This window comes from Bos indicus x Bos taurus, chromosome 2, assembly GCF_003369695.1.
Source record: "Bos indicus x Bos taurus breed Angus x Brahman F1 hybrid chromosome 2, Bos_hybrid_MaternalHap_v2.0, whole genome shotgun sequence".
In the NCBI taxonomy this organism is placed as follows: Eukaryota; Metazoa; Chordata; class Mammalia; order Artiodactyla; family Bovidae; genus Bos; species Bos indicus x Bos taurus.
In genome coordinates this window covers 5,210,497-5,234,140 of record NC_040077.1, presented here as the reverse complement: position 1 = coordinate 5,234,140, position 23,644 = coordinate 5,210,497, and the positions used below count along the sequence as shown (strand labels likewise).

General features: G+C 60.8%; 1 protein-coding gene across 24 annotated transcripts in view; it reads right to left on the bottom strand.

Annotated features, from left to right (window-relative positions):
- Window positions 1-2,340: 2,340 nt before the first annotated feature.
- BIN1 (bridging integrator 1) overlaps window positions 2,341-23,644 on the bottom strand; it is a 57,064-nt gene continuing 35,760 nt past the window's right edge. For 2 of the 24 annotated variants that reach the window (XM_027555000.1, XM_027555043.1), the window contains exons 4-20: window positions 23,472-23,566; window positions 22,689-22,784; window positions 21,695-21,802; window positions 20,885-20,977; window positions 17,129-17,214; window positions 16,867-16,942; window positions 15,407-15,489; window positions 14,150-14,194; window positions 12,240-12,387; window positions 10,889-11,017; window positions 7,524-7,631; window positions 7,014-7,037; window positions 6,109-6,216; window positions 5,282-5,350; window positions 4,952-5,062; window positions 4,629-4,730; window positions 2,341-2,989 (exon numbers count right to left, since the gene is read on the bottom strand). In XM_027555000.1, the coding sequence (XP_027410801.1) occupies window positions 2,882-2,989; window positions 4,629-4,730; window positions 4,952-5,062; window positions 5,282-5,350; window positions 6,109-6,216; window positions 7,014-7,037; window positions 7,524-7,631; window positions 10,889-11,017; window positions 12,240-12,387; window positions 14,150-14,194; window positions 15,407-15,489; window positions 16,867-16,942; window positions 17,129-17,214; window positions 20,885-20,977; window positions 21,695-21,802; window positions 22,689-22,784; window positions 23,472-23,566 (1,589 nt within the window). In that variant the 3' untranslated portion in view covers window positions 2,341-2,881. The remainder of the gene's footprint in view (window positions 2,990-4,628; window positions 4,731-4,951; window positions 5,063-5,281; window positions 5,351-6,108; window positions 6,217-7,013; window positions 7,038-7,523; window positions 7,632-10,888; window positions 11,018-12,239; window positions 12,388-14,149; window positions 14,195-15,406; window positions 15,490-16,866; window positions 16,943-17,128; window positions 17,215-20,884; window positions 20,978-21,694; window positions 21,803-22,688; window positions 22,785-23,471; window positions 23,567-23,644) is intronic. The other 22 variants (XM_027555178.1, XM_027555187.1, XM_027555008.1 and 19 more) reach the window with 21 other exon arrangements.

The following is a 23,644-nucleotide window of genomic DNA, read 5'->3' as shown; positions in this document are numbered from 1 at the left end:
ATATTCACAACACTCACACACACTTACACATTCATACACACACACACACACATTCACATTCACACACACATTCACACACACACACCTGTGGTCTCCATCCAGGCACGTTTCCTGGGTCTCATGGGAAGCCACCACAGAGCGCACAGTCAGGGCTTTGAGCTCCCAAAATCCATCCCTCTTCTTGGAAGCTATATCCAGATTTTTTATTCGAGTGTCCTGTCTCCCCTAGCCCAGCCCCACTTCCATGTCCAGGCCATGGAAGTGGTCCACCCCAGAGGTCCCACCCCTGGTTCAGCACTGGGGACCTGACCCAGTTCAGGCCAATGAGACAAAGGAGATTTGCTGGGGGCTTCAGGGAAGGAAGTTCCCCCAAAAGCATCTCAGAGGGCCTGAGCTGCAGCCCAAGTGCCCAGCCACCTCGGACACTGAAGACAGCCAGTCGAGGCTTGCTGAGCCAACGAACCCGAAGTTCGGTCACAACATCCCTGCATAGTGAGAGCCTGGTGTTAGTGGTGGGGGAGGCTAGAGGTGTGAATACTTAAAAGTTCCAGAGGCAGGCCAAGGCTCTGCAGGCCAGTGGAACCAAGGGGAGTAAGTCCAGCGTGGTTACCAAATCCAGCCAAGAATGAAGAGAAGGGGGCCAGCAGGCTGGACAGTGTCCAAGTCACTGTGGAAGGCCTGGGAGCTGGCTGGAGGGAAGTGTGGCTAGGGGAGGCCCTGAGATGGACCAGGGGCATCTGTGGCCTTGAGAATGGGGAGAGAACTCCAACAAGTGTGACCTGCCCACCTCTTAGCTCTCTTGGACTGACACACACCTGGAGATGTACCAGCTCCCACACTCGGTGCAGCTCAGACCTCTAGCCTGCTAGTTACTCAGTTGGGTAGGATCACCACACCAGGTCCTACCCCTGGAGCTCTCTCTGTAGAGCCGGCTCCCACCCCCCTCCCACAAGATGCTCCCTGCAAGCCCCACCTGTGACAGAGCAGGGCTCTCCCGGCATAGTACCCCACCAGCTGATACATCTTTGAATCTCATCTTGTAAGAAACCTAATGTGAATATTTGCTACTGAATAAAAATTCCTCATCATGACATAAAAGTGAAGACTCTCATGTTGGCACCTTGGAGGCAGATCCCCCACATACCCTGGGGCATGGCGCCCCAGGTTTGGAAGCTCAGTGGAGATTGCTAGGTCTGGGCTTCAAGCTTGATTCCACCACCAATGAGCTGTGTGGCTTTGGGCAAGAAAATTAACCTGTCAACGTGGAAAGAAGGAAGGAAAGGAGGGAGGGAGGGAGGGAGGGAGGGAGGGAAAAGCTAAGTTTTCTAACAGGGACACCTAGAAATGAGCTCCCCACGCCCCCTTTCCTAACTGCTCTGCTCACAGGAATCCTGGCTGTCAGAGCCAACACTGTCGGCCACAGGACAAGGCAGAGCTCCAGCAGTAACAATGCTGCCACCTGAAACAAAGCTCAGGATAAATAAAACCAAGACTCTGACAGGCATACCCTTCACCTGCTTTTCCCATAGAACAGATTTATGCAGACATAAATCCCTGCCACTGGAAGCCCAGGCTGGCCCCCGGGCCCAAGAGCACAACTCCATGACCCCCAGAAAGGACGCAGGCCGCTGCTGTGTGTGCAGCCCAGGCACCCCGATGGCGCTGGAGACCCGGGCTGCATGCTGGGAAGGGAGGCAGGTGGGGAGACAGGGAAGCTCGCCCATCATGCCCAGGCCTTCTTGCGCCTGGGGGCCAACTGTCCAGGTTTATCCCCGCCCCTCCTTGGGCCAGATGCCACATCTGTGAAATGCAGTCCTGGGACTGCCTCCTGAGTTCTCCCTGTTAAATAATGTTACTGAGGACAGCACCCAACAGCCTCCTTGGCACCCTTATCTGCCCTTCCTGTCACCTGGTCCCCATGCCCTGCACCCCAGCCAACCACCAGCGAAAACATCAGTGAATGGGGCTGAAGCCCAGGGGAACTCAAAAGGAAGTGGAGGTCACACGCCGGTGGGGGGCTGTCCAAGACATAGGGCCTGCCGGGTGGGCCGTCCCAGGACAAAAGCGCAGATAACCACGGCTCCACTGCGTGGCAGGCGGAAAGTGGAAGTTGCTCAGTCGTGTCCGACTCTTTGCGACCCCATGGACTATATAGTCCATGGAATTCTCTAGGCCAGAATACTGGAGTGGGCAGCCTTTCCCTTCTCCAGAGGATCTTCCCAACCCAGCGATCAAACCCAGGTCTCCTGCACTGCAGGTGGATTCTTTACCAGCTGAGCCACAAGGGAAGCCCACGTGGCAGACGGAAATGGAGGGGAAAGAAAATAAACACACACCTTCTGAGCGCGTCTGTCAGCTTTTGTTGGTTTCGTTTTGTTTTGAACACTAAGATTTATTTTCAAACAGCACACAGACTCCTGCGGGGCTGGGCCAGGCCAGGCTAGGCTGGTGACTGGGCCCGAAGTCTCTGGAGACCCTGGACCCCACCCACGGCGGCTGCCAGGAAAGGAGAGCCTGGCCCAGGCGGCACGGCCCAAGCTTCAGGCAAGCATGGTGGCTCGGTGGCCCCCAGGCCCCGTCCCGTGGCCGGCGGCGGTGACACCAGTGGGCGAGGGTGGGGGAGGCGGCCGGGAGCTCAACTAGGGAACACAGCAGCTTTAGGAACACTGGCGACTCTGCCGGACTCGCCGAAACCAGGCTCTTTGGAAAACAACCTCATCTTTGGGAGAACACCTCCTGGCTTAGGTCTCTCCTCTCAATTTCCCTTTTACTTCTCAAAAGTTTAAAAACAAAAACAAAAACAAAAAAGAAAGAAAGAAACACACATTTTTCGGGAGAAGGTGCTGTTCTTCACGCGCCCAGAGCTCCGCCAGCTGCACTCTCACTGTACTCGCTCGGTAAAGTTCTCAGGGAAGACGCCCCGGCATTTCTCCAGCTCCTTGTGCTGGTTCCAGTCACTCTCCTTCACGCCCATGAGCCAGCCTTCATCCTAAGGGGAAGTGAGCAAGGTTGCAGGGGGAGGAGGGCATTCACACCTACGGGCTGGGCCCTCCTTCTGCAGGCTGTTTCTCCTAGGCTGTCAGACTTAAAGACTCAAACTGACACCTCCTACCCCAGGAGCCATCCCGGCCTTCAGCAGGCAGATTTAACTCTTTGTTGTTTGGTGAGTCCTCCTCACTGCAGAAAGACAGCTTGACTGCCGCACTGGTCCAAACGCCTCTAAACAACTCCCTCAGTCCCCACCACAGAGCTCCTCACTGGCTGGTGCCCACCGAGGACATCACCAAGGAGCATATCAGCTGTCCTTCCGGCCTACAAACAATGCACTGACCACTTAAAAGCTTCTAGAGTGACCTGAGGTGTTCCACCAAGCCCTCCAAGCTGAACCTGACCTTTGCTTTAATATTGACCCCTCACAGGGATCATCCATTCAAGCCCTGACAAGCCTCGACCCTGGGCCTGCGGTGACCACACACCCTGCCTGAAGCCAAGGCCATTGCTGCCCCTGCAGCTGGGCCATCCCTGGGACCTACCCACATGATTTCCTGCCTTGTCTGACACCCTATGTGGGTCCTACGTGAGCCGCGTCTACCATCACAGACGGCTCCCGCTGTGTGCTAGGGGACCAAGACTCTGCTCCTGAGAACCCCACCCAGCCCAGGGCTGGCCCATCAGGGAGATCAGCGGAGACCTGGGGCTTTAGGAGAAGTAACTAATTCAGCACCAGGCCCAGGAAAGCCTTCTTATTCAAACCTCCCAGCCCACGGTGGGCTCAAAAAGTACCTAGTAGCCTCAAGTTCCAGCCCAGGACGCCCCAGCCAGACTGGCCTCAATCCACACCCGGCCCTCCTCCCCGACTCAGTCACTCTGATAATTAGATCACACAGACGTGTTGACGACTAAAAGCTTAGGAATCCCGCCAGGTCTGCTCCGCACCATCGTTGCCACCTGGATATCCACATGGGCACCCGCACGGCACCATCAATGCCCCACAATCAAGGGCTCCTGCTGAGGGGCCACGGCAATCTGAACTAAGCAGCCTGCCCAGAACCTAGTGGGGGTAGTTCTGTCCCACGCTGAGCCTCCCAGGATCGGTGGGACCCTCTCTGAGGACATTCACTAACAAAGCAAGGCCGCAGCAGAAGCGTCTGGGATGCTTCGGAGTGAGGACCAGCTGGGGACAGGGCTGGAGACTCAGGGGTCTCTCCCTGTGGGCAGGGACGTGTGCGGTCCTTGTAGACAGGGCAGGGCCAGCCTGGGGGGTGGCACCCAGGACCAGTGGGAGGCTGTAGAGCAGGCTGGGGGGTGGGGGAGGCCCATGGAGTGGCAACCAGGGGTCCTGTCCTGGATGAGAGAGACCGCGGAGGGGCAGGGAAGGGAGAAGATGACGAAGGAACTGAGATGCAGAGAGCCCAGGGGAAGGCAGACCGAGCCTGAGGAGAGGAGGAAGCAGGAAGCAGGAAGTGAGAGACTGAGGTGGGAAGAAGAGTGAACAGCCAAGGGGAGCCCTGAGGGCCGCAGGGATGGAAGGGAAGGAAATGCTCGGTGGTGGGCAGAGGCCACGGATTGGCAGGCGGGGCTCTGCTGCCCCCTGCTGGCCGCCGTGCCTCCCGCAGAGCCGGCCTCACCTGCTCCTCCGGGTTCTGGAAGGGGATCACCAGCACCACGTCCCCAGCCTTGAGCTGCAGCTCATCCGTGTCAGTGGCCGTGTAGTCGTGCTGGGCCTGCACCTGCAGAGGATGGGGGAGAGCTGACACCCCCTCCCTCAGCGACCTTTTCCCCCCCTGCAGTCCCATGGGCACCGGGAGCAAGTGAACATAGCAGGAACTGGGCTGGGACACCACCTCACACCTGGGGAGCGGGGGGTGGGGGGGGAGAGGCGTGGGGTGGGCATGGGCCACCCCCATAGCCCAGGGCCCAAGGAGATCGCAGGTCAGCAGGCCAGACTCACCTTGAACATGAACCCCGGGGGCAGGTCCAGACGTCCTGCCCCACTGCCGCTCTCCACCGTGCCATTCACTGTTGCCGAGAAGGTCTCCACGACCACCGCGGGCAGAGAGCTCTGGCGGGGGAGGAGAGTAGGTCAGTGACGCGGGGAGGGGGTCCCGGAGGGCGGGCCGCGCCGGCAGAGGAGGGGGGGTGTCTGTGCCTGACGCCAGGCCAGCGGGCCTCCAGGTTCCTCGACAGGAACTGTGACCTGGACCAGCACAGAGCAAGACACGGGCTAGGGAGCCGCGAGTGGCGGGGAGGAATCACAGGGCCTGGGTCCCTGGCATCTTACGGAGGCTGCTTCACTTGTGGTCGTCTCCCCAGGCTCCTGGGCTCCAGCCGCCTCCGAGGCCTCCGCTGGCTGCAACATAAATGCCACGTGGGGTCAGACGCAAGACAGGGTGTGCCGGCCAGAACAAGGAGACGTTGCAGAGGGCCAGTGCCTCTGTCCAGTGCAGGGAGCCCCGGAAGGAAAGGCCCTGGGCGTGGGAAGCAGCTGGAGAAGGCGCTGGCAGGCACACAGACCCCGACCCCAAAGTGAGGAGCTGCTGAGAAGCCCAGCACAGGCCCCTGGGCCCCCTCACAGGCTCTGCCTTCTAAGCCCAAACCCTGGTCGAGCCTCGGCTTCCTTCTTCCCACCTGCTCAGCCCCATTGGCCCCTCACAGGTGGCTCCCACGGTGAGGGCCCAGGCAGGGCACCGCGGACGCTGCTTGGCTGCAGTCGGGCCGAGCTGGGTCTGCCCTGAGACTCAGCCACGTCTGAGTTCTGGGAGCAATCACTCAACCCTCCTGGCCCCCAGGAGGCAATGTCTAGGTTAGGCTGAAGATTCAAGGAGAATTCTAGAAAGTGCCCACTGTAAACCAGGAGGCCATCTCAACACACCTCCCTCCCACCGCGGGGGCCCTGAGCTGGGAGGCTGGTGCTGGCCAGCAGACGAGGGCTGAGCGGATCTGCGCCCCTCCGGCACGAGTGACAGACAAGCCCTGTGCAGGGGCCTCCTGGCTAAAGGCTCACCCTCAGTCCCACCGTGACCCCTCCTGTGCCCCTTCCTCCAGCCTCTTCCTCCATGCTACACCCCCAAGAGGCAGGGAGGGTGGGGGCGCTGACAGGGCACTTACTTGGGCAGGCCCCGGCTCGGCCGTCTGGCTGGGCCAGGCCACAGCAAAGGTGCCCTCGGCAGCGCTGGGCTCCCCGGAAGGCAAGCTGCCAGCTGGACTCTCTGTGGGCTAGTGACGGGCCAGCGCGGGGAACGGGGAGGGAGGGCCGGGGCGGCAGGGGGAGGTGTCGGGCGGGGCAGGAGACAAGAGAAGAAGGTGGTGAGCCGCCAGCATGGGCCAGCTGAGTGCCCAGAGGGCAGGGAGGTGTGGATGCCGCAGCAGCGCAGCTCCTGCCAGGGAAGCGGCGCTGCCCGCCGGCGCCAGACTTCCTCGGGCCTCCTCCGGTGGAGCTTCGCAAGCCCCAGGCCTGGGCTGCCGGCCTTCACGCCAGCCCCTCCTGCTCCTGCAGGAGCTCCTGCAGGAGCTCCATCGCCGGCTGCGGGGCGTCCCCTGCCCCCTGAGTCTCCGTCCCTGAGCCCCCAGGTGACGGCGGCTCCCGGTCCAGCCTCAGGCCGCTTGTCCTGCTCCTCGAGTCGCCACCCCTCTCTCCTGTGTCCCACCAGCTCGCTAGTCCCACTGCCCTAAGGGGCCTCTGCTGACAGAAAACACCTCCACCCCGAGGTCCCCCTGCTCCCCAGACCTGGGCCCAGTACAGGGACACCCCATCCACCCTGGGGACCAGCTGGTCACTGTCTAGGGCCATTCACAGCCCCTGAAAACTGGGCTGCACCCTGGGGAACTCTTCAGAGGCTGAACTGAGGAGCCCTGTCCCAAAGGGCCTGGCTGAAGGCGCAGGGTCCCTAACAGCGGGAGGCGCGGCCGTGCGTGCGCGTGCACCTGTGAACGGCGCGGCACGCGGTGGGCGGGGCCGCACACACAGCACAGCGGCTCCCCTGCGGGGCGGGCACAGCGCCAGCACAGCTTACCTCCCAGAGGTCCCATGGAATCGACTGAGCGCAGAGAGGGGAGAAGGACAGTTAGCACGGAGGTTAGAGACAGGCAGGCAAACAGTCCCCAGGCCCACCCCAGGCCCACCCCAGGGCCCTCGAGCCCAATAGGTGTGGGGCAGAGCAGAACTAGGCTCTGAGGCCTCCAGAGGACCGAGTCCTGGACACCTTCAGGAGACCGAGACCACAGGCCAGGGCACACCCACATCCAGGGCTGCCACCGGGAGAGGAACGGGGTGCTCAGATGGATGGACTATGTGAGCTGCCAGTCAGGTATGCAGCTGACCTCCTGAGGGGTCTCTCGCTGACCTGTGGTCAGGACCAAGGGAAGTGACAAGAGTGGGGACCAGGGCTCCAGGGGAAGGCAGGTGAGTGGGAGGACAGCCGGGGACCCCAAAACCCCCAAAGGAGGTTGGTGGGCAGACATGAACCCAGGCCCCGGTGCCCAGAGGCCAGTGGGCCCGTGGGCGGTGGTGGGCTCACACCAACCTGACCAGAGGGCGTGGGCGCCTTCACAGGGCTTGCCACAGGCGGGAGGGGGTCAAAGTCCAGGTCCAGCAGACTGGCCTGCTCCGAGAAAGGCCCCGGGGCCTCAAACTTGGCAGCAGTGGCAGAGAGGAAGGTGGTTAGTGACGGGCAGCAAGCGCTCAGCCAGGACGCGCACAGCAGGCTCCTCTCCCAGGCATACCCACTGACACAAGGGCAGGCCTGTCCCACACACCTGGCACCAGCCCCACCCTCACAAGGACACACCTGGGGCCAGCTCAGCCCTCAGCCGGGCAGCCACCCCCAGACCAATGCCCAGCCTCCAACGCTCTCCGTCCCACGGGCCGAGAAGATGTCCCAGTGTGCGCGCCCAACAACTCCCCTGATCTCATGTTCCTTCCAGCAGCGGCCCAGCCAGGTGCGGCCTGGACAAGACCACATAGCGACAAGACCACGCAGCCCCTCTGGCTCAGAGGAGCCCTACACAGGCACGGGCTGTCCCAGATGGACAGGTGGTCCCTCAGTGACCCCCCACCCCCAGCCAGTTCAGGGCCGACCGAGCCAGCACACCGTGCCCGGGAGCCCCATCGTAAACACAGGGGTCCCCAACATTGGAGCACCTGTGTTCACAGTGCAGGGCCCTCTCCAGTCACCCCACGGTCCCTTCAGCGGGGCTGAGCGCAGCCCAGGGATGTGCATGGAGCAGGCACGGCCCCCAGGAGACCGCAGCGCAGTGGCACTGCCCACTGTGAGAAGCCAGCTGCTTAGTAAGCGGGGCCAGACGACCACGGAAGACATCTTCCCAGAGCCGGCCCCGGTCCAGTGGACACACCGCCTCCCTACGAGGATGGCTTGCTCAACTGCATCCCCGTCTCATACCAGGGGCTTACCCCGGGACCAGGAGTACTCTGCCTGCCCTGCCTTGGCCCAGGGTGCGGTCCTTAAAGCAGAGCTGAAAGGGCCACAGCCCCACAAGCCCAGGGCAGCCAGCTCCCTCCCTACCCCCTTGATGGTGCCCAGAACTGATGGGACTCGCCCTCCAGCCCAAGGCACCAGAGATCCTCCATTTAGAAGGGCCCAAGACCTGGGAGAAGGCAATGGCACCCCACTCCAGTACTCTTGCCTGGAAAACCCCATGGACGGAGGAGCCTGGTAGGCTGCAGTCCATGGGGTCGCTAAGAGTCGGACACGACTGAGCGATTTCACTTTCACTTTTCTCTCTCACGCATTGAAGGAAATGGCAACCCACTCCAGTGTTCTTGCCTGGAGAATCCCAGGGGTGGGGGAGCCTGGTGGGCTGCCGTCTATGGGGTCGCACAGAGTCGGACACGACTGAAGCGACTTAGCAGCAGCAGCAAGACCATGGGCAGGGCACTCCTGGAGGGCCTTCCCAGCTGAGCTGTGGCCTGTCCAGGGAGGCCAAGACCAGGGTCCTGAGAAGGACTGGAGTTGCCAATCCACAGCTCAGGGGACAAGGGGCTGAGCTCAGAGACGTCACACCAAGCAGACTCACTCCCGCCCCACAGTCACCCTCAGCCACAAGACTCTCCTTTAGGTCAAGCCCTGTCCAGTCAGCCCGGAAGGAAGGTCACCGCTGTCTCTCCAGCATCAGTCCAAGACACTGTGGAGGCTGAGCTCTGGGTGCCCTCCGGCCAGGGACAGGTAGCATTTCTCTCCCCAGGGTCGCCCCACCGCCCACCCTCTCTCAGAAGTCAGCCAAGCCCAGACAGAAGCCCCCTCAGATTCCGAGTGGACAGGGTCACCAGGCTGAAGGCAGGCTGCATCTTCTCTGCCCCACCTCCCAGCATTTCAGCCTTCCCCACGCAGGCTGGGAGCCTTCCCCTGAGCATAGGGACACAGGCTACTCAGCCCTGGCCAGCAGAGCAGCCTAGTCAGCACAGCATCATGGATGGACCAGTCCACCCCCACCCCAGGCAACAGAACCCATGGGGGCACTGCCCACCCCACCAGGCAGGGCCTCAGCTCCCAGGAGTGTGCAGAGAGACAGCAGGAGAGGCATGCAGGGACCGGGGGCAGGGCAGACCGCCTGGCTGCAGCTGAGGCCCACAGTTCCTAGCCGGTTCAGTGGGAACAACCCCTCCCAGAGAGGACTGAACACTGAGCCGGGCCAGTGGGTCAGCGGCTGGCTGCGTTCCCTGTGTAGCATCTACCAGCCCTTACGTGCCCGAGGCGGAGGCAGGCTCCAGGCAGCGAGCACCCCAGCTGCAATCCGCCCGGAGGTCGTGGTTTCCCCAAGACCCCAGGAGCACCTTGAGCCAGTCTCAGCCGTACTCTGCAGAGGGGCTCCCGCCCTGGTCCCCAAGCCGAAGCACCACCCGCCTGCCCCCAGCCATCTGTATTGAAAGTTCCAAGCTTAATCCAAAGTCCTCCTGTGGGGGCTTGAAGCCCACTCAGCCACGGCCCCTCGTAGCAGGAAACGCTGTCCTGTGCTCCCAACTGCCTCTTCGGCCACATGCACACCCTCCAGTCCTCCCCTCCCCTCCAGGCCTCTGAGCTTGTGCAGAGGAAGACCCCTGGCAGGGCAAGCCCACAGGAGCACTGCGACTCGGGGCCCAGCGCAGGTTGGGACTGGCTGGCCTACACAAAAGGTGAGCCCGGCACAGACAGGGAGGCCTGGAAGCCAGGCTTGGAGAGGTCGGCATACTGTGGCCTCTGTGAGCTGATCTGACTGCGGGCAGCCCGCCTCTTCTGCCACCAAAGCGACCTTCCCTGCTCCGCCCTCCCTTCGTCCTTCTGGGAACGGGCGTTGCACGCCTCTGAGGGCGGGTACAGCAGCCTCTCTGCTCTGTGACCCAGCCACTGCCGCACCTCCGTGTGGTGACGGCAATTCTAGAAGCTGGAGTCTTGGCGCCTTGGAGGGCTCCCGAACCGGTCAGGTGGCCTCCTCACCTGACACTGAACTCCTGCCCCTCCTGAGCCTGCCTCCCGCCACTCCCAGCCTATATACGAGCTGCCGCCTCTGGCTACAGCCTGCGTCTGCTCACAGCCACTTGGCAAACTTCACCTGCTCCAGGAAGTCTTCCCTGATTGGCCCAATTCCTCTGAGCCGCCCAGCCCTCTGGGCCACAATGTCAACGGACTCTGGAGGCCACTGTTGAGTCAGCCATCTCTATGAGGACCATTTCCCCTTGTCCCTCCATTTGGCCACATGCTCAGAGAGAAATGAAGAATGATGGGCGGGGGAGTGGACGGATGTGCGAGAAGGAGGCTCAGAACCAATCCCTGCAGTCAGCCTCCTGGGTCCTGAGGCACAGGCACAGGGCATGGGATGGAGGGGAAGGCCATGCACGCCCCGAAAGAGCAAGAGAAGGCGGAGAGAGAGCTGGGCCGCGGTGGCCGCGGCTGACCTGGGAAGGGGTGGTCACGCTGATCTCAGGGACAAACGTGTCGTCAAACAAGCTGAGGATCTGCTCCTGCTTGACCTCCTTGGACGGGGTGTGTTTGGGAGGCGGAGGGACTGGTGGGCCTTTCCGAAGCTGGGGGTCGGCGGCAGGTGAGGGGCCGCGTGGAAAGGCACAGCGGAGCGCGGGGGTGGGGAGGACAGAGACAAAGCCACGGTTAGTCACCGCCCAGCCACGGCCCCACCAGCAACCAAGGAGCACAGGCAGGGAAAGCCATCACCCCCAAGACACCGACCCGGAGACCACAAGGGCCCCTGGGAGCGGCCGAGGCCCGGCGGTCAGGAGCCCTGCAGAGAGAGAGGTGGGTCAGAGGGCAAGGGAGTGAGACAGGAGAAAGGAAGAGAGCAAGACAGAAAAGAAGGCAAGACGGGCCTGCCGGGCTGTCAGGGGCCACGTCGGAGGGTCTGGCTCCTGCTGCCCTTGGTGGGGAAGCTGAGGAGAGAAACAGGAGCTGAGAGAGAGCCAGCACCCAGGCCCCCTGCCCCTCTGCCCAGCCTCCTGCCCCCGCCCCTGGAGGAGCTGCAGTCCAGACTCTGGAGGCCACCATGCAGCCAGGGCCCTGCCGAGGGCCACACATCTGCCCACCAAGCCTGGGTTTCCTCACTTGTCAAGTTGAGGCGATAAGAGTATCCACCTCACAGGCTGGTGTGAGGACAATGAATGAAAATACAGAAAGGCTGGCGCAGGGTGCGGCCCAGAGTAAGTGTCCGAGTGTGGGCTCTCATCACCCTCTCAGCATCGCTCTCCTAATCAGCTGTGAAGCGGGCCTGCAACCGGCAGAGCTGCAGCCGGGAGCCCAGTGGCTGGTTGTGGGGGCGGGGGGGGGGGTCGGTCAGCCCATCAGGGTTCAGATGGGGCTGCACAGTGGACCCCACTCCTCCTTTCTCCCTTTCCGGCTCCTGGGGATGCTGCAGAAACCTGGAAGAAACTGGGTTGGGGGAGGGCCCTCACCGAGCCCCTCCTCTCGCCGGCCCTTTCAGGGTCCTGGGTGCCCCCCACCCCCACAAGAAAGGAGGTGAGGCAGAGGGAGAGGCGGCCACCTTGGCAGACCCAGATGCTCTGGGGGCTGAGGGCCCTGGAGCCTGTGTCTCCGCAAGAAAGAAAGATGGAGAGAGTTCAGCAGCCCGGAGGCCAGGGAGAGGGAAGAAGGGGTGCCGCAGCAGGGTGGGGGCACCAGACTGTCACAGATGCCCTGGGAGGGGCCGAGCCCGCAGGGACAGGGGACTGGAAGGAGCCGGGACGACGGCAGAGCAGGAAGAAGCAAGGGAGGGGACAGGCCACCAAGACAGGCACCTACCTGAGACGGGGACTTGGGGAGGGTGGCCCCGGCGGTGGCCGCGCCAGCCGGCTCGGGCTCATGGTTGACTCTGATCTCGGGGGTGGCAGCAGGGGAGCCATCAGGCGGCGGTGAGGGGCTCTTGTTCCCTTTCGCAGGCACGTTGTCACTGCAGAGAGAGAGGAGGGAGAGAGAGCCCAATGGAGGGAGGCTGAGGTGTCCGAGAGGGAGAGAGGAAACGTGTGTGTGTGTGACAGGCTGTGTGCACGCACCAATGCCCTGGGGACCTGTGTATGGAAATGTGCATGCACATGTGTGTGTGTCCATGTAGATCCTGGGAGACTCAGGGTGCTTGTGTGTCCACAGACTCACTGTGAAAATATGACACCCATGCGTGCATGAGTGCATGTCCCCACACATTTATGTGTGAATGTGCATAAGAACAGGTGGAAATGAGGCCACACAGGTATGAGCACTGGGAACACGCAGGCATCTGCAGCAGGGCCTGCCCTGGACACAGTGACAACCCCACCCCAGCTGGAGGAGCAGGGAGGGTCCCTGGGAGGCATCACCAGGCGGGAAAACCAGCCTCGTGCAGGGGCGCTGAGCCCACAGCAGGAGAAAGCCAAACATCCTAGAAGCAAAGAGAGTATCATCCGACATGGCACGCGGCAGCCCCTGTGCTCAGGGCGAGCCTGCTCCTCAGCCTGACCCCAGGGGCCTCCGGGCAGGCCTGCCTGCCATCTGCCCTCACCCCAGCCAGCCCCACCTCCAGGGCCCGGCTCCCCACCACACCAGAGTGGCTGGCTCCAAGCTCTTGCTCCTGCGGGTCCTCCCAGGGAACCTGGGTGATCAGCAGAGGCCACAGGCAGAGGGGATAAATAAAGGGGGTGCTTCAGAGCCTGGATGAAGTGGGAGAAGCCATGTCAAGTCTCAGTACCGACAAGGACAAACGGCATGCACAGCCCACCACTTGGGCACAAAGGGGCAGAAATAGACATCTATGTTGTACTTGCCTGGAGAGACTCTAGAACAGTGCTGACCGAGACCAGCCCCACCTACAGGGGGCTGCTTACACTTATGTTTGAAAAGTGAAAGTGAAAGTCGCTCAGCCGTGTCTGACTCTTTGCAACCCCATGGACTATACAGTCCATGGAATTCTCCAGGCCAGAATACAGGAGTGGGTAGCCTTTCTCTTCTCTAGACAATCTTCCCAACTCAGGGATTGAACTCAGGTCTCCCGCATTGCGGGCAGATTCTTTACCAGCAGAGCCAAGGGAAGCCCAAGAATACTGGAGTCGGTAGCCTATCCCTTCTCCAGGGGATCTTCCCAACCCAGGAATCGAACCGGTGTCTCCTGCATTGCAGGCAGATTCTTTACCACCTGAGCTATCAGGGAAGCCCATATTTTATGTTTAAATTAAATGAAAATGCAGCTCCTCGGTCACAAGGGCTACATTTTAAGTGTCCCCTGGCCACATGGGGTGGACAGACACCATGTTGGATAGGGCAAGTCCAGAAGGACAGACAAAAACTAGGAACCCTGTCACCTGCCCGGGGTGTCTTTGCCTCCTTAAAGACTGCATATACATCCAGTACATGAACACGCACGCACGCACGCAAGCACACAGAATTCCTACAATCTGGCATGCTGCAGCAACGCTCTCCCCGAGCCTCCCAGGCCTCCCTTCTGGCGGATTCTCCACTCCTGTTTGGGCTGCAGCCCGAGAGGAACGTGCTAAGGTGGTCTGCCCACCCTCCCCTCCGCCCGATTCCCACCGACACCTCTCTGCCCTCTGCCACCCCAAGACACACCACACACGGGAAGGCGGGTTAGGGGTTAGTGGCGCCCTCGGCTGGGCCAGGCGCATGCATGGGGGTCTGGGGGCTGTCCTCAGAGGCCCCCACAGCACAGCACTCCCTACTGGTACCTGTTCTTCTTTCTGCGCAGCCGGGAGAACAGTTTAGTTTTCTTTCTGTGGGGGCGGATGGGACGTGGAGGCCTTCATTTGGGGGAATGAGGATGTGGGACTGGCCTGACCTCTTCCCTCGCCGGCAGCCCCTCTGCTTGGAGGAAGACTAAGGGCTGAAGCACCCCCGACTCCCTGGGTGTGAAGAGGCCCCAGGCCTGCCCACGATCCCTGCTGTCCAGGGCCAAGGCCTTGGCATCCGGCCAAGCGCCCTGAGGCGGTGTTGGCAGAACGAGCAGCAGACGCCCCCTGAGACAGAGCCTGGTGGGCGGCTCTCGGCGGGACAGTGCCAGCTGCCCTCCCTGCCTGGGGTCCAGCCACAGGAGCTCAGGACCCGGGAAGGAACCGGGTCAGCGGACCAGCACGGGGCCCCGGGAGAAGGCCACTGGGCTGCCCTCGGGGCCACTCTGGAGTAAAGGAGACATACGAGCCTCCTTTGCAGCCCGTCCTCTCCTCTCAGACCAGCCTTTTCCCAAGGGCAGCCTGGCCCCACTGCCTGCACGGCCCCCCTCCTCAACCACCCTGCGAGTGCCGCCCTGACCTCCAGGCAGGAAGGTGACCTGTGAAACCGACGCCCCTGGCCTTAATTTCCTGCAGGGCAGCCTGTGGGCTGCTCCCACACTGTGTTTTCAGGGGGGAGTGGGGCAGTGACAGTCACGGAATACTGACTGCCTTCCTCCTCCCCAGGTACCCCAAGAACCCGATGCAACCACCCTGCGTGGTTGATAAGGAAAGCGAGGCGCACCGCAGCGCTCCACGCCATGCCGTGACGCACGGCACCTCAAGGACAGAGATGAAGGGAAGCCCCAGACTCGCTGTGGTTTCCTGGGGGCTGCGGGCCAGGCGCATCCCCTCCTCCCTTGAGGTTCCCCTCAGGAAGCAGGGCTCTCCTCCGTGCCGTGAGTGGTGGAAGGGGGCTCCCCGCTGCGAGGATCCCCTGAGTCCTTCAGCCCCAGCCCTGCCTGCAAAGCAGTGGACGCACCGCTTCTGGGCTCCACAGTGGAGGAAGCCAGGCACGCACTGGGGGAGCCACAGACTGCCCGGGGTCGCTCCTTCTCAGATGGGACACAGCCAAGGAGAACGGGCGCCTTCGCCTGCTCCCCTGAGCACAAGGGAGGCCAAGCCAGAAAGGCCGAACCCACAGGGGACCGCAGGAAGATGCCTTGCCCCAGAGGACACCTCCCGCAGCCCCCCAGCACCCTCAGGGGACTCACACACCTAGGCTGGGCCTTGACTGTGAACGTGTTGCTCCCGTGCTGCTTCTCCAGACTGATGAGCACATCGTTGAGGTTCTGGTTGAGCTGCAGGAGGGACAGCAAGCATGTTGGGTGGGGGCCACCAACCAGCCCCACCTCCCAGCGAAATCCCTGCCTCTCTTCTACCCTGGTCCTGCCCTGTGCCTCTGCTTGGACCAGGAACAAGCTCTTGTCTCTCCATCAGTGGGAGCTGGGAGCCAGCACACCAACCCCAGAAAGAAAACCAAAGAGGAGGAAGTGGGCTGCGCTGCTTAGCATCACGGTTTCTGCGGACCGTCTTTTTCTTCTTTCTACTTATAGGCACTTCCTAAAATGCCACACAAAGCTTGTACTGTTTTATTTTGCTTGTTCTTTTTTTTTTTTTCCAATTTTGCAAATGAACTGTTGATCCTAATTGCTGAAGTCATTTGCCAAGATGCTTTCAGGCCACGTTACAACTGACAGAGATTTCACCAAAAGCACCAGCAGGATGAGGGACTGACCCCATGCATCTTGTGGTTCTGCTTACTGAAAATATTTCCCTCTCCTTCAGCCACTAGGAAGCCCAGAGCTGAATCTTCCTCCTGACTTTACAAATATTTTCTCCCCAAAACACATCTCTGTTTTTTTCTTTTAATTTTTCACAAGTTGTCTCATACTGAAGGGAAGAAGGAAAAGAAGGAAGGAAAAGGGAAAAAAGGAAAAATCAGGCAGAAAACAATACTCAGGGTGGTCCCTCAGGACAGGCCCCAAGGTGGCCAAAGCCTTTTTCCTGTCCTGGGCTTGGAATCCCCCATGATCTATAGCTTCATTCTTCTGGGCCCTGGAGACAGTCAGGCCCACCCACGGCACAGGGAAGGAGGAAGTTGCCAACATGAGGTTTTTACAACTCAGCTTTGCAGTTTAACTGTCATTTTCATCAAAATGAAAATAATACAACATAGGAATTTAAGCTAATCAGACCCCATCTTACATCAGATTCCAGTAGGTAAGGCAAATCTGCTTTAATGTCTTCAGGAATATTAAAAAAAATTTTTAATTGGAAAAATTTTACTATTTATCATCAGCCTACAAATTGGGAAACCACCACCATTTTCTAACACTGAGCTCCCTGGGCCAAGGCTGCCTGAGAACATTTCTCTAGTTTGAGGGCCGCTGGCCCTGCCCAAGCAAGGAGGAAAGAACTGGGAGCAGGGCAGGGGCTAGGGCTAGACCCGTGGGGCTGGCTTGCAGCCTCCCAGTGCACCCAGCAGCTCCTACTGGGCCCTGACCCTGTTCCTCAAGGGCAGAGGCTCAGAGGGGGCGCTGCGGTAACCTGTGTCTCTAACCCCCGCAGGGAAGAGGGAGCAGGGCCACCCTGTGCCTCTGACCCTGACCCTCGGCAGGTGGAGCATGGCCCTGGGTGAGGGGTTGAGGGGCCTGCGGGGGAGGAAAGGGACCTACCTTACTCATTTCCTTGTGGAAGTTTTCCTCCAGGCCCGCAATGCTCTGAAATGTGTTGACATAGAAACCCACACGGCTGCAGTACACAGGGAAGAAGGGCCAGGTGGATTACAGGTCAGGGTGGGCAGCCCGGGAGAGCCACACGGGTGGCCATACCTCCACCTCACCAGCCCCAGCCCCGGGAGGGCATGGAGCAGAGCAGCACAGCCCTGCAGCCTCCGGAGGGTGGCCGAGGCTCTGCCCGCCCCCTCCCACCCCTCACCTGTTCCACAGGGATGGCAGCTCCTCCTGCAGATCCACATTCATCTCCTCAAACACCTTCTGGGCTTTGATGAGCTCCTCCTCAGCCTGGGGGGTGGGATGGGTCATTCCCCTCTGCAGGGCCTGTGTCCTAGCCAGCCCAGGCTAGGCCAGGCCCCCAGCAAGACCTACTCTCTCCAGTGCACTGGAACCAGGGCTCCGGGCAAGACAGGCTGAACCAGCTGTGGACGCCTGGGCAGACCTCCCCGATCTCCTCCCCCGCAACCCTGGGGTGCGCCGGGCAGGGGCCAGTAGAGCAGCCATGGCCAATGAGAGAACTCCCATCTGGTCCAGGTGCCTCAGGGGGGACCCGAGGAAAGAATGGAGCACACGAGAAGGCGCCGGCCAAGGGGACAAGGGGGCTGAGGCCCAGGCAGGCCACGAGGCCCCAGATCCAGCCAGGTGGGACCCTGTCCTCTCACACTGGAGCCCCTCTCAGGCTAAGGGTCTGCCTGCTGCCCAGCACTCTGGCCCTGGCCCATGCTGGCCCCTCTGACTTCTCCTTCTCCTTTCCCAGGGCCGGCCCCTACTCAGCCTCCACCACCAGGCTGACTTCACTTCCATGGGAGAAGCTTTCCGACCCTCTCCTCTGACCCCTCTCTCCTGACACTTCCCCAACAGAGGCAGGAGCTCGGGGACATGCAGAGAGGCAGGTGAGAGGGCAGGCGAGGAGTGGGCTGGGCTGCTGGGCAGGGTGCCTGTGCCCCCTCCCAGGCCGGCCTGCGCCCTCCATGCCTGCACACACACACCAGTTGGTGGCACTAAGGCCCCATGGCAGAATCCTAGAAAGGCGTGAGCTGGGCGGAGGGTGGAGGTGAGTCACAGACCCCGGCCCCAGAAAGGGCTCTGCTGGCTCATTCTGGAGAGCGCTGCAGGAAATGGTGACTCAGGGGGGTGACTTGGATTCGGGGTCTGAGTCACAGCCCAGGAACGTGGTGGCCTCGCCCAGGAGAAAACTTCCCTCCAGCAGCCTCACGTTCTCAGGCCAGCTGGCCTGAACGCCACACTGCTGCAGAGCACACCAGAGCTGCCTGTCCCACTTAAGCCCACCCGGCTGTCCACGCAGCTACAGACACCGGGATCAGCCCAAGTCACATCCTATTCCTTCTGTGTCTGGCCCAGCCAGGATGACTAGGGAACCGGAGGAGAGAGGGGTCACCACACTCCTGACTCCATCACCTTGAGGTTGTTGGAACTTGCTAGACTGAGCATGAGCGTCTCATCTAACTTTTTTAAAATCTCATTTAAAAATTAAAGGGAGTATAAGAAATCAAAGAAATGTCTCTAAATATGAGACACACCTAGAATGGATTAGACCTGGGGTGCCCTCCAGGCCAGAAGCCAGATCATCCCTGTCTTAATTCTCTGAGAACCCCAGTGCCTGATAGGGGCTACCACCCTCAAAACAGTGACTCCCACACTTCCAGACGCCAGAGCCTCACACGTCACGTGTACTTCCCATTCAAGTGCCCACTGGCTGGTTCAAGTCCCACCTCCTCCAGGACACTGACCTCCCCGGCTTCCGTACCCACAGAGACCACCCCTCTGGTCCCCACGATGCTGGTCCTAACTCCTCGAGTGTACAAGCATGGTCAAGACGGTGTGGACGGCACAGCAGTTCACAGCTGGACACCAAGCCCTGTTCACAGAGCTCAGCAATGCTGCAAAGGGCAGGGTGGCTTTGTTTTAGAGTTCCTAGAAGTCAGGGCCTATCCTTTATTTCCTTTGAGTCACATTCTTCATATTCTGGCTCTTTCAGAAATACAAGGGGTGGCAGGAGGCTGGGGGAAAGCTGTCCCTTGCTGGGGAGACCTTGCAGCCCCCGTGGCTCCACTACACGCCTCCGCACACGGGGAACAGCGACAAAGTGACGCCCTTGCCATGCAGCCTGTCACCAGGGTCCTGCAGGCAGCTTTGGGGAGACCATGACACGTGTGGAAAGCAGCTTGGAACCAGACCAGGGAACACCCAGAGCTGGACGGCTCAGGAGAACACAGGCTCAGGAGCTGGTGCTGTCCCTCCAAAGTCAAGTCAGCCAGCAAAGGTGGCACAGGGCCCCAAGTACCCCAGCTCACTGCCAGCCAGTTGCCTGAAGGCTCCCCAGCCCCTGGCCAGGGGTGAGGCAGGGTGAGGAAGAAAGAAGAGAGGCTCAGATGAAAACTGGATCCAAATGGGAATGTAATTTGGCCAAAAGGCAAAACATCTGCCGTCCAACATCCAGAGACGAGATCCCGTGCCCTGGCTTCTCCTGCCAATCCTCCAGGGTGGGGGGTGAAGGTGGGGGATGGGACCCTCCCAGCTGGATCCCCAACCACACCCATCCCAGGAGCCCCAAATCGGCCATGGCCACCACCCTGGCCCCACAGTCTCCCAGGAGCTTATCCCACTGGACTAAAATGTTCACCTGGCATCCTCCCAAACCCATTTCAGGGAAAATTATGCAGAAATCCTGGCCCTGGGTCAGTGGCCCCATTATTCCCCCTCCAGCCCGAAGTCCTGAACTCTACAGGCGGGACAGGCCAGTCCCTCAGCACTCCCGCAGGCTGACCTAACCCAGGCCATCTCCCCTAGACCAGAAAGAGGTGGGGCTGTCACTCAGAGCCTCTAAAGTCAGCCCACAGCTCTGGCCTAAGAGAAATCAGGCAGCAGGGTGAATAAGAAATTGGGCCACGAGCCCCTGCTAAACCCAGCGCTCTCCACATCACAGGTATCCAATACATGTGAGTTGAAGATGATGAAATCAGAAGTGGCCCAGAAAACATGGGGCAGCTGCCTGGAGAGAAACCCAACCTCCTCAGTGGGGCCTGTCTCCTGCCCCCTCCCGGGACCACAAAGTGCTGCTACAGTCATGTCAGTGTCAGTGACTGAGAACCATGAGGCTACCTCTCCCAGGGCACTGCTTCATGGTCCTTACCAGGACCCAGCCCACTCCTATTGCCAGGATAGTAGTATCACTTTGTGCAAAGAGCCTCCTCCAGGAAGCCCGCTGGGACCACTGTGATATAGACTGTTTGCCCTCCGTGGAATTCCCAAAGAGCCAGTCCTTTCGGCCCAGGTCTCAGTATCCCAGCCAGACTGAAGAGCCTTCTCAGCGTCCCCTCAGGGGCACCCTGGGGCCTACAGGTCCAAGGGTCACCATGACTCTGGCCAGTTGTGGCAGGACCACCCACAGGGACCCCCAGTCTAGGGAGCTAGGAGAATGACCCAGGCCTTGAGGTGGGTGAGCCCCAACTCAGTCACTAAATGGCTCTGGGAACTGGGCAGGAGATCTGGCCTCTCTGGACGGGTTTGTCTCCTCAGCAAACCCAGGTTAACCGCACAGTTCTTATGAGGTTTGAAGGACAATGCACTAAAGACACCACATCTGTCCCTGCAAGAGCCCTCACAGAGGACAAAGAGTCTGAGGCTTTCCTGGGCTCCTGGAGGCTAGGATTTCAGAGTCGGAGCCGGGACGACCAGAGGTCCAGGCGCTAGGACAGAGATGGCCATCCCAGGTTAACCGGAGCCCCAGCCCCCATCCACATCCTCCCTTTGAAAGCAGGAGGTCTCCCAGCAGAGACATTTGAAAACAGCCCTGCCTCCCAACCAGGGAAAGAGTCGAGCCCTCCCCAACCCCCCAGTGGGGCTGGGCAGACGGGCACCCAGCACCACCCAGCACCAAGGACAGGACGACAGACCAGAAGGCGCCAGCACGTGCAAGGTTAGAAGCCAGTGTCACCTGATTTCGGAGCAGGTTAGTTTGAGCTACGAGATGAGCCTGCAGTTTGCCTTGGCACCACTGGGGGGCGGCTTTCTCAAGCAGCGAGACAGGCTAGGGGTGGGGAGGGGAGGTCAAGGCCAAGGAGAGTAGAGAGAGAGGAGGGAGACGGGGAGAGAGAAACGACACAGACATTAAACACCACATCCAAACGTCTCCAGGGCAGTGACGGAGCCCTGCCACCCTCCAGAGGGCCAGCCCCCACAGCAGGTAAAGGCCCCTGAGGCTGAGAGAATTAAGGGGAGCCCCGAGGAAGGCGGAGAATTGGGTGAACTCCAGCTGCAAAGCAGAATATGAGAATCGTTAGCAAGGGCAGACAGACTCAGCAAGCAGCTCCTGCCCTGGGGGCACTCACTGCGGGGCAAATGTGGGTGCACCCCCCACCCCCACCCCGACCCGGCTTGTTCCAGCTGAGACAGGTTCACATTGGATCCGGTGATGGAATTCCACTCGGAGCACACCAGGCCAGGAGGGGCTGGGCCAGTGAAACCCAAGCCAGGCCTGCTCTCATCCTGGAAAGTGGCCTCAGGACAGGCGGAAGGGCCAGGCGGGGGCCCCACCCATTAGGCCCACGAGGCCTCCCACTCACTCGCCCTGGACCTGTGACCCGGAACTAGTCACCGGAGGTGAACCCCCCTGCAAAGGGGGCCAAGGAGCCCTGCCCGCCAGGGCGCAGTGACAAGCCTGCAGAGGGGGTGGTGGACCAGGAGGAAGGCACCCTGTGGAGACTCCCGAGGACTCTCCCCCAGCAGCCACCACGGCCAGCCTTACCTTAGCAATTTTGGCTTCATCCTTCTTTTTGGCGGTTTGAAGGGACTCGTAATGGTGCCGGGCACTGTCGTAGTCCACCAGCTTCCGCCCACGCTTGGCAATGCGTGACTGAAGTATGGAAGGAGGAGGCGGCTGAACAGGGCCTGACGCCCATGCTGAGATGCTGACCCAGGCAATGGGGACTGGATGAACCCGGAGGGCTTAGGGCCGCCGACCCCAGGCTCAGCAAGTCTGTCTCACAGATGCCCGAGACACTCGAGTGAACATTTCTGGCAGCAAAGAGCTCACCCCTTGAAGGCTTCTCTCCTCCTGAGCCACCCCACCAGCCTCCCTCCTGCACTCCCTGTAAAACTCCTTCAGGAGCCTTTGCACTGTGTGGCCGGGGGCCAGCATGGAGTGTGAACCCTCCAGAGGATCGGGCCCAGCACCACGGTCACTACCTGAGCTCTAGACAACTGTGCCTGTGTGTTGGGGGCACCTGGGCTCCCAGCTGCCTCCGTGGAGATCCTGACACACCGACCAGTCCTCAGTCCTAACTCACCTGGGCCCGGCAAGGGCAGCTGGTGTTTTGAACACACGCAGTCACACAGATACATCCAGATAAGAGGCGACGCACACAATGATGCACACCTTCCCTTGCAAGCACAGAGTCTCATACAGGGCATACAACGCCAGGCCTTCCAGCCCCTTAATACACGTCGTCAGCCCTAGAGTCACTCCACAGTTACATGGCCCCACATGCACATGCTCCACGAGGTCTCTTTCCACAGCCCAGAGACCCACAGGTACAGGGTTTCCAGCTCAGAAAGGCCCAGGCCTGGGGACTGGAAGGCCAGCCTCAGAGGGAGCAGCCCCAGAGGATGAACTGGGAGGCGAAGGGGAGGCCTGCCTCCAGCCCTGGGCTGCCTGCACGCCCCCGCACCCCTCTCCCACTCCCGCCCCCCGACACAGGCTGCCAGGCCGCAGCAGGATGGAGGGCCAGAGCACCGCTCACCTTGATGTCAGGGAACTGGCCCAGGTACGTGTCCATGGTCAGCAGCGCCTGGTCCACCAGCTTCTGGTGGTAATCCATCCAGAGCAGGTCATTGTTCTGCAGAAGGCGAGAGCACAGGCGTGCACACTGGGGCGCTGGGCTGCAGCAGGGCCAGCTCCCCCTCCCGGGGACCCAGGGGCCAGCCCCGTCGCCCCACAGCTGGGCGGCACCTCAGAACCTCAGACTGGTGGTGGTGGTGGTGGCTTAGTCGCTAAGTCGTGTGCGACCCTTACAACCCCATGGACTATAGCCCACCAGGCTCCTCTGTCCATGGGATCCTCCAGGCAAAAATACTGGAGTGGGTAGCCATTCCCTTCTCCAGGGGGTCTTCCCGACCCAGGAATCGAACCCGGGTCTCCTGCATCGCAGGCAGATTCTTTACCAACTGAGCGATGAGGGAAGCGCAACCTCATCTATAAAACAGGGTCACAAGTCCTGCCTTTTCACAAGGTGACCTTGAGGATGAGATACGCCCAGGGCTGGTGGGGTCGGGGAGGGAGGCTTCTGGAGCCAGGCGATGCGACTCAGAGAGGAGAGATGCCTCCAGACACCACAGGAAACGCATCTCAGCGTGACGTCTCAGAGGAGAAAATGACCCCCAGAGAGGGGCAGGGCCTTGCCCAAGAGCACCTGGCATGTGGGAACCGGAAGGGCTGTTCCCAGAGGGTGCAGGGTGCGATGGGCGGCCAGCTGAGGTCAGAGGCCCCTCAGGGCAAGGACCAAGGCCGCTGGGCCCACACTCACCTCAGCGATTTTGCTTGCTTCATCCCTGCCAGGCCAGTCGGGCTCGTACACCTCCTGCAGACACTCGTTCAGCTTCTTGGAGGCCTCATGCATGGCTAGTGGGAAGACAGGCCACACTGCAGGCAGGGCTGATGGCGGGGGCAGGGGGCGCAGGGGCTACCCCTTCCCCCACC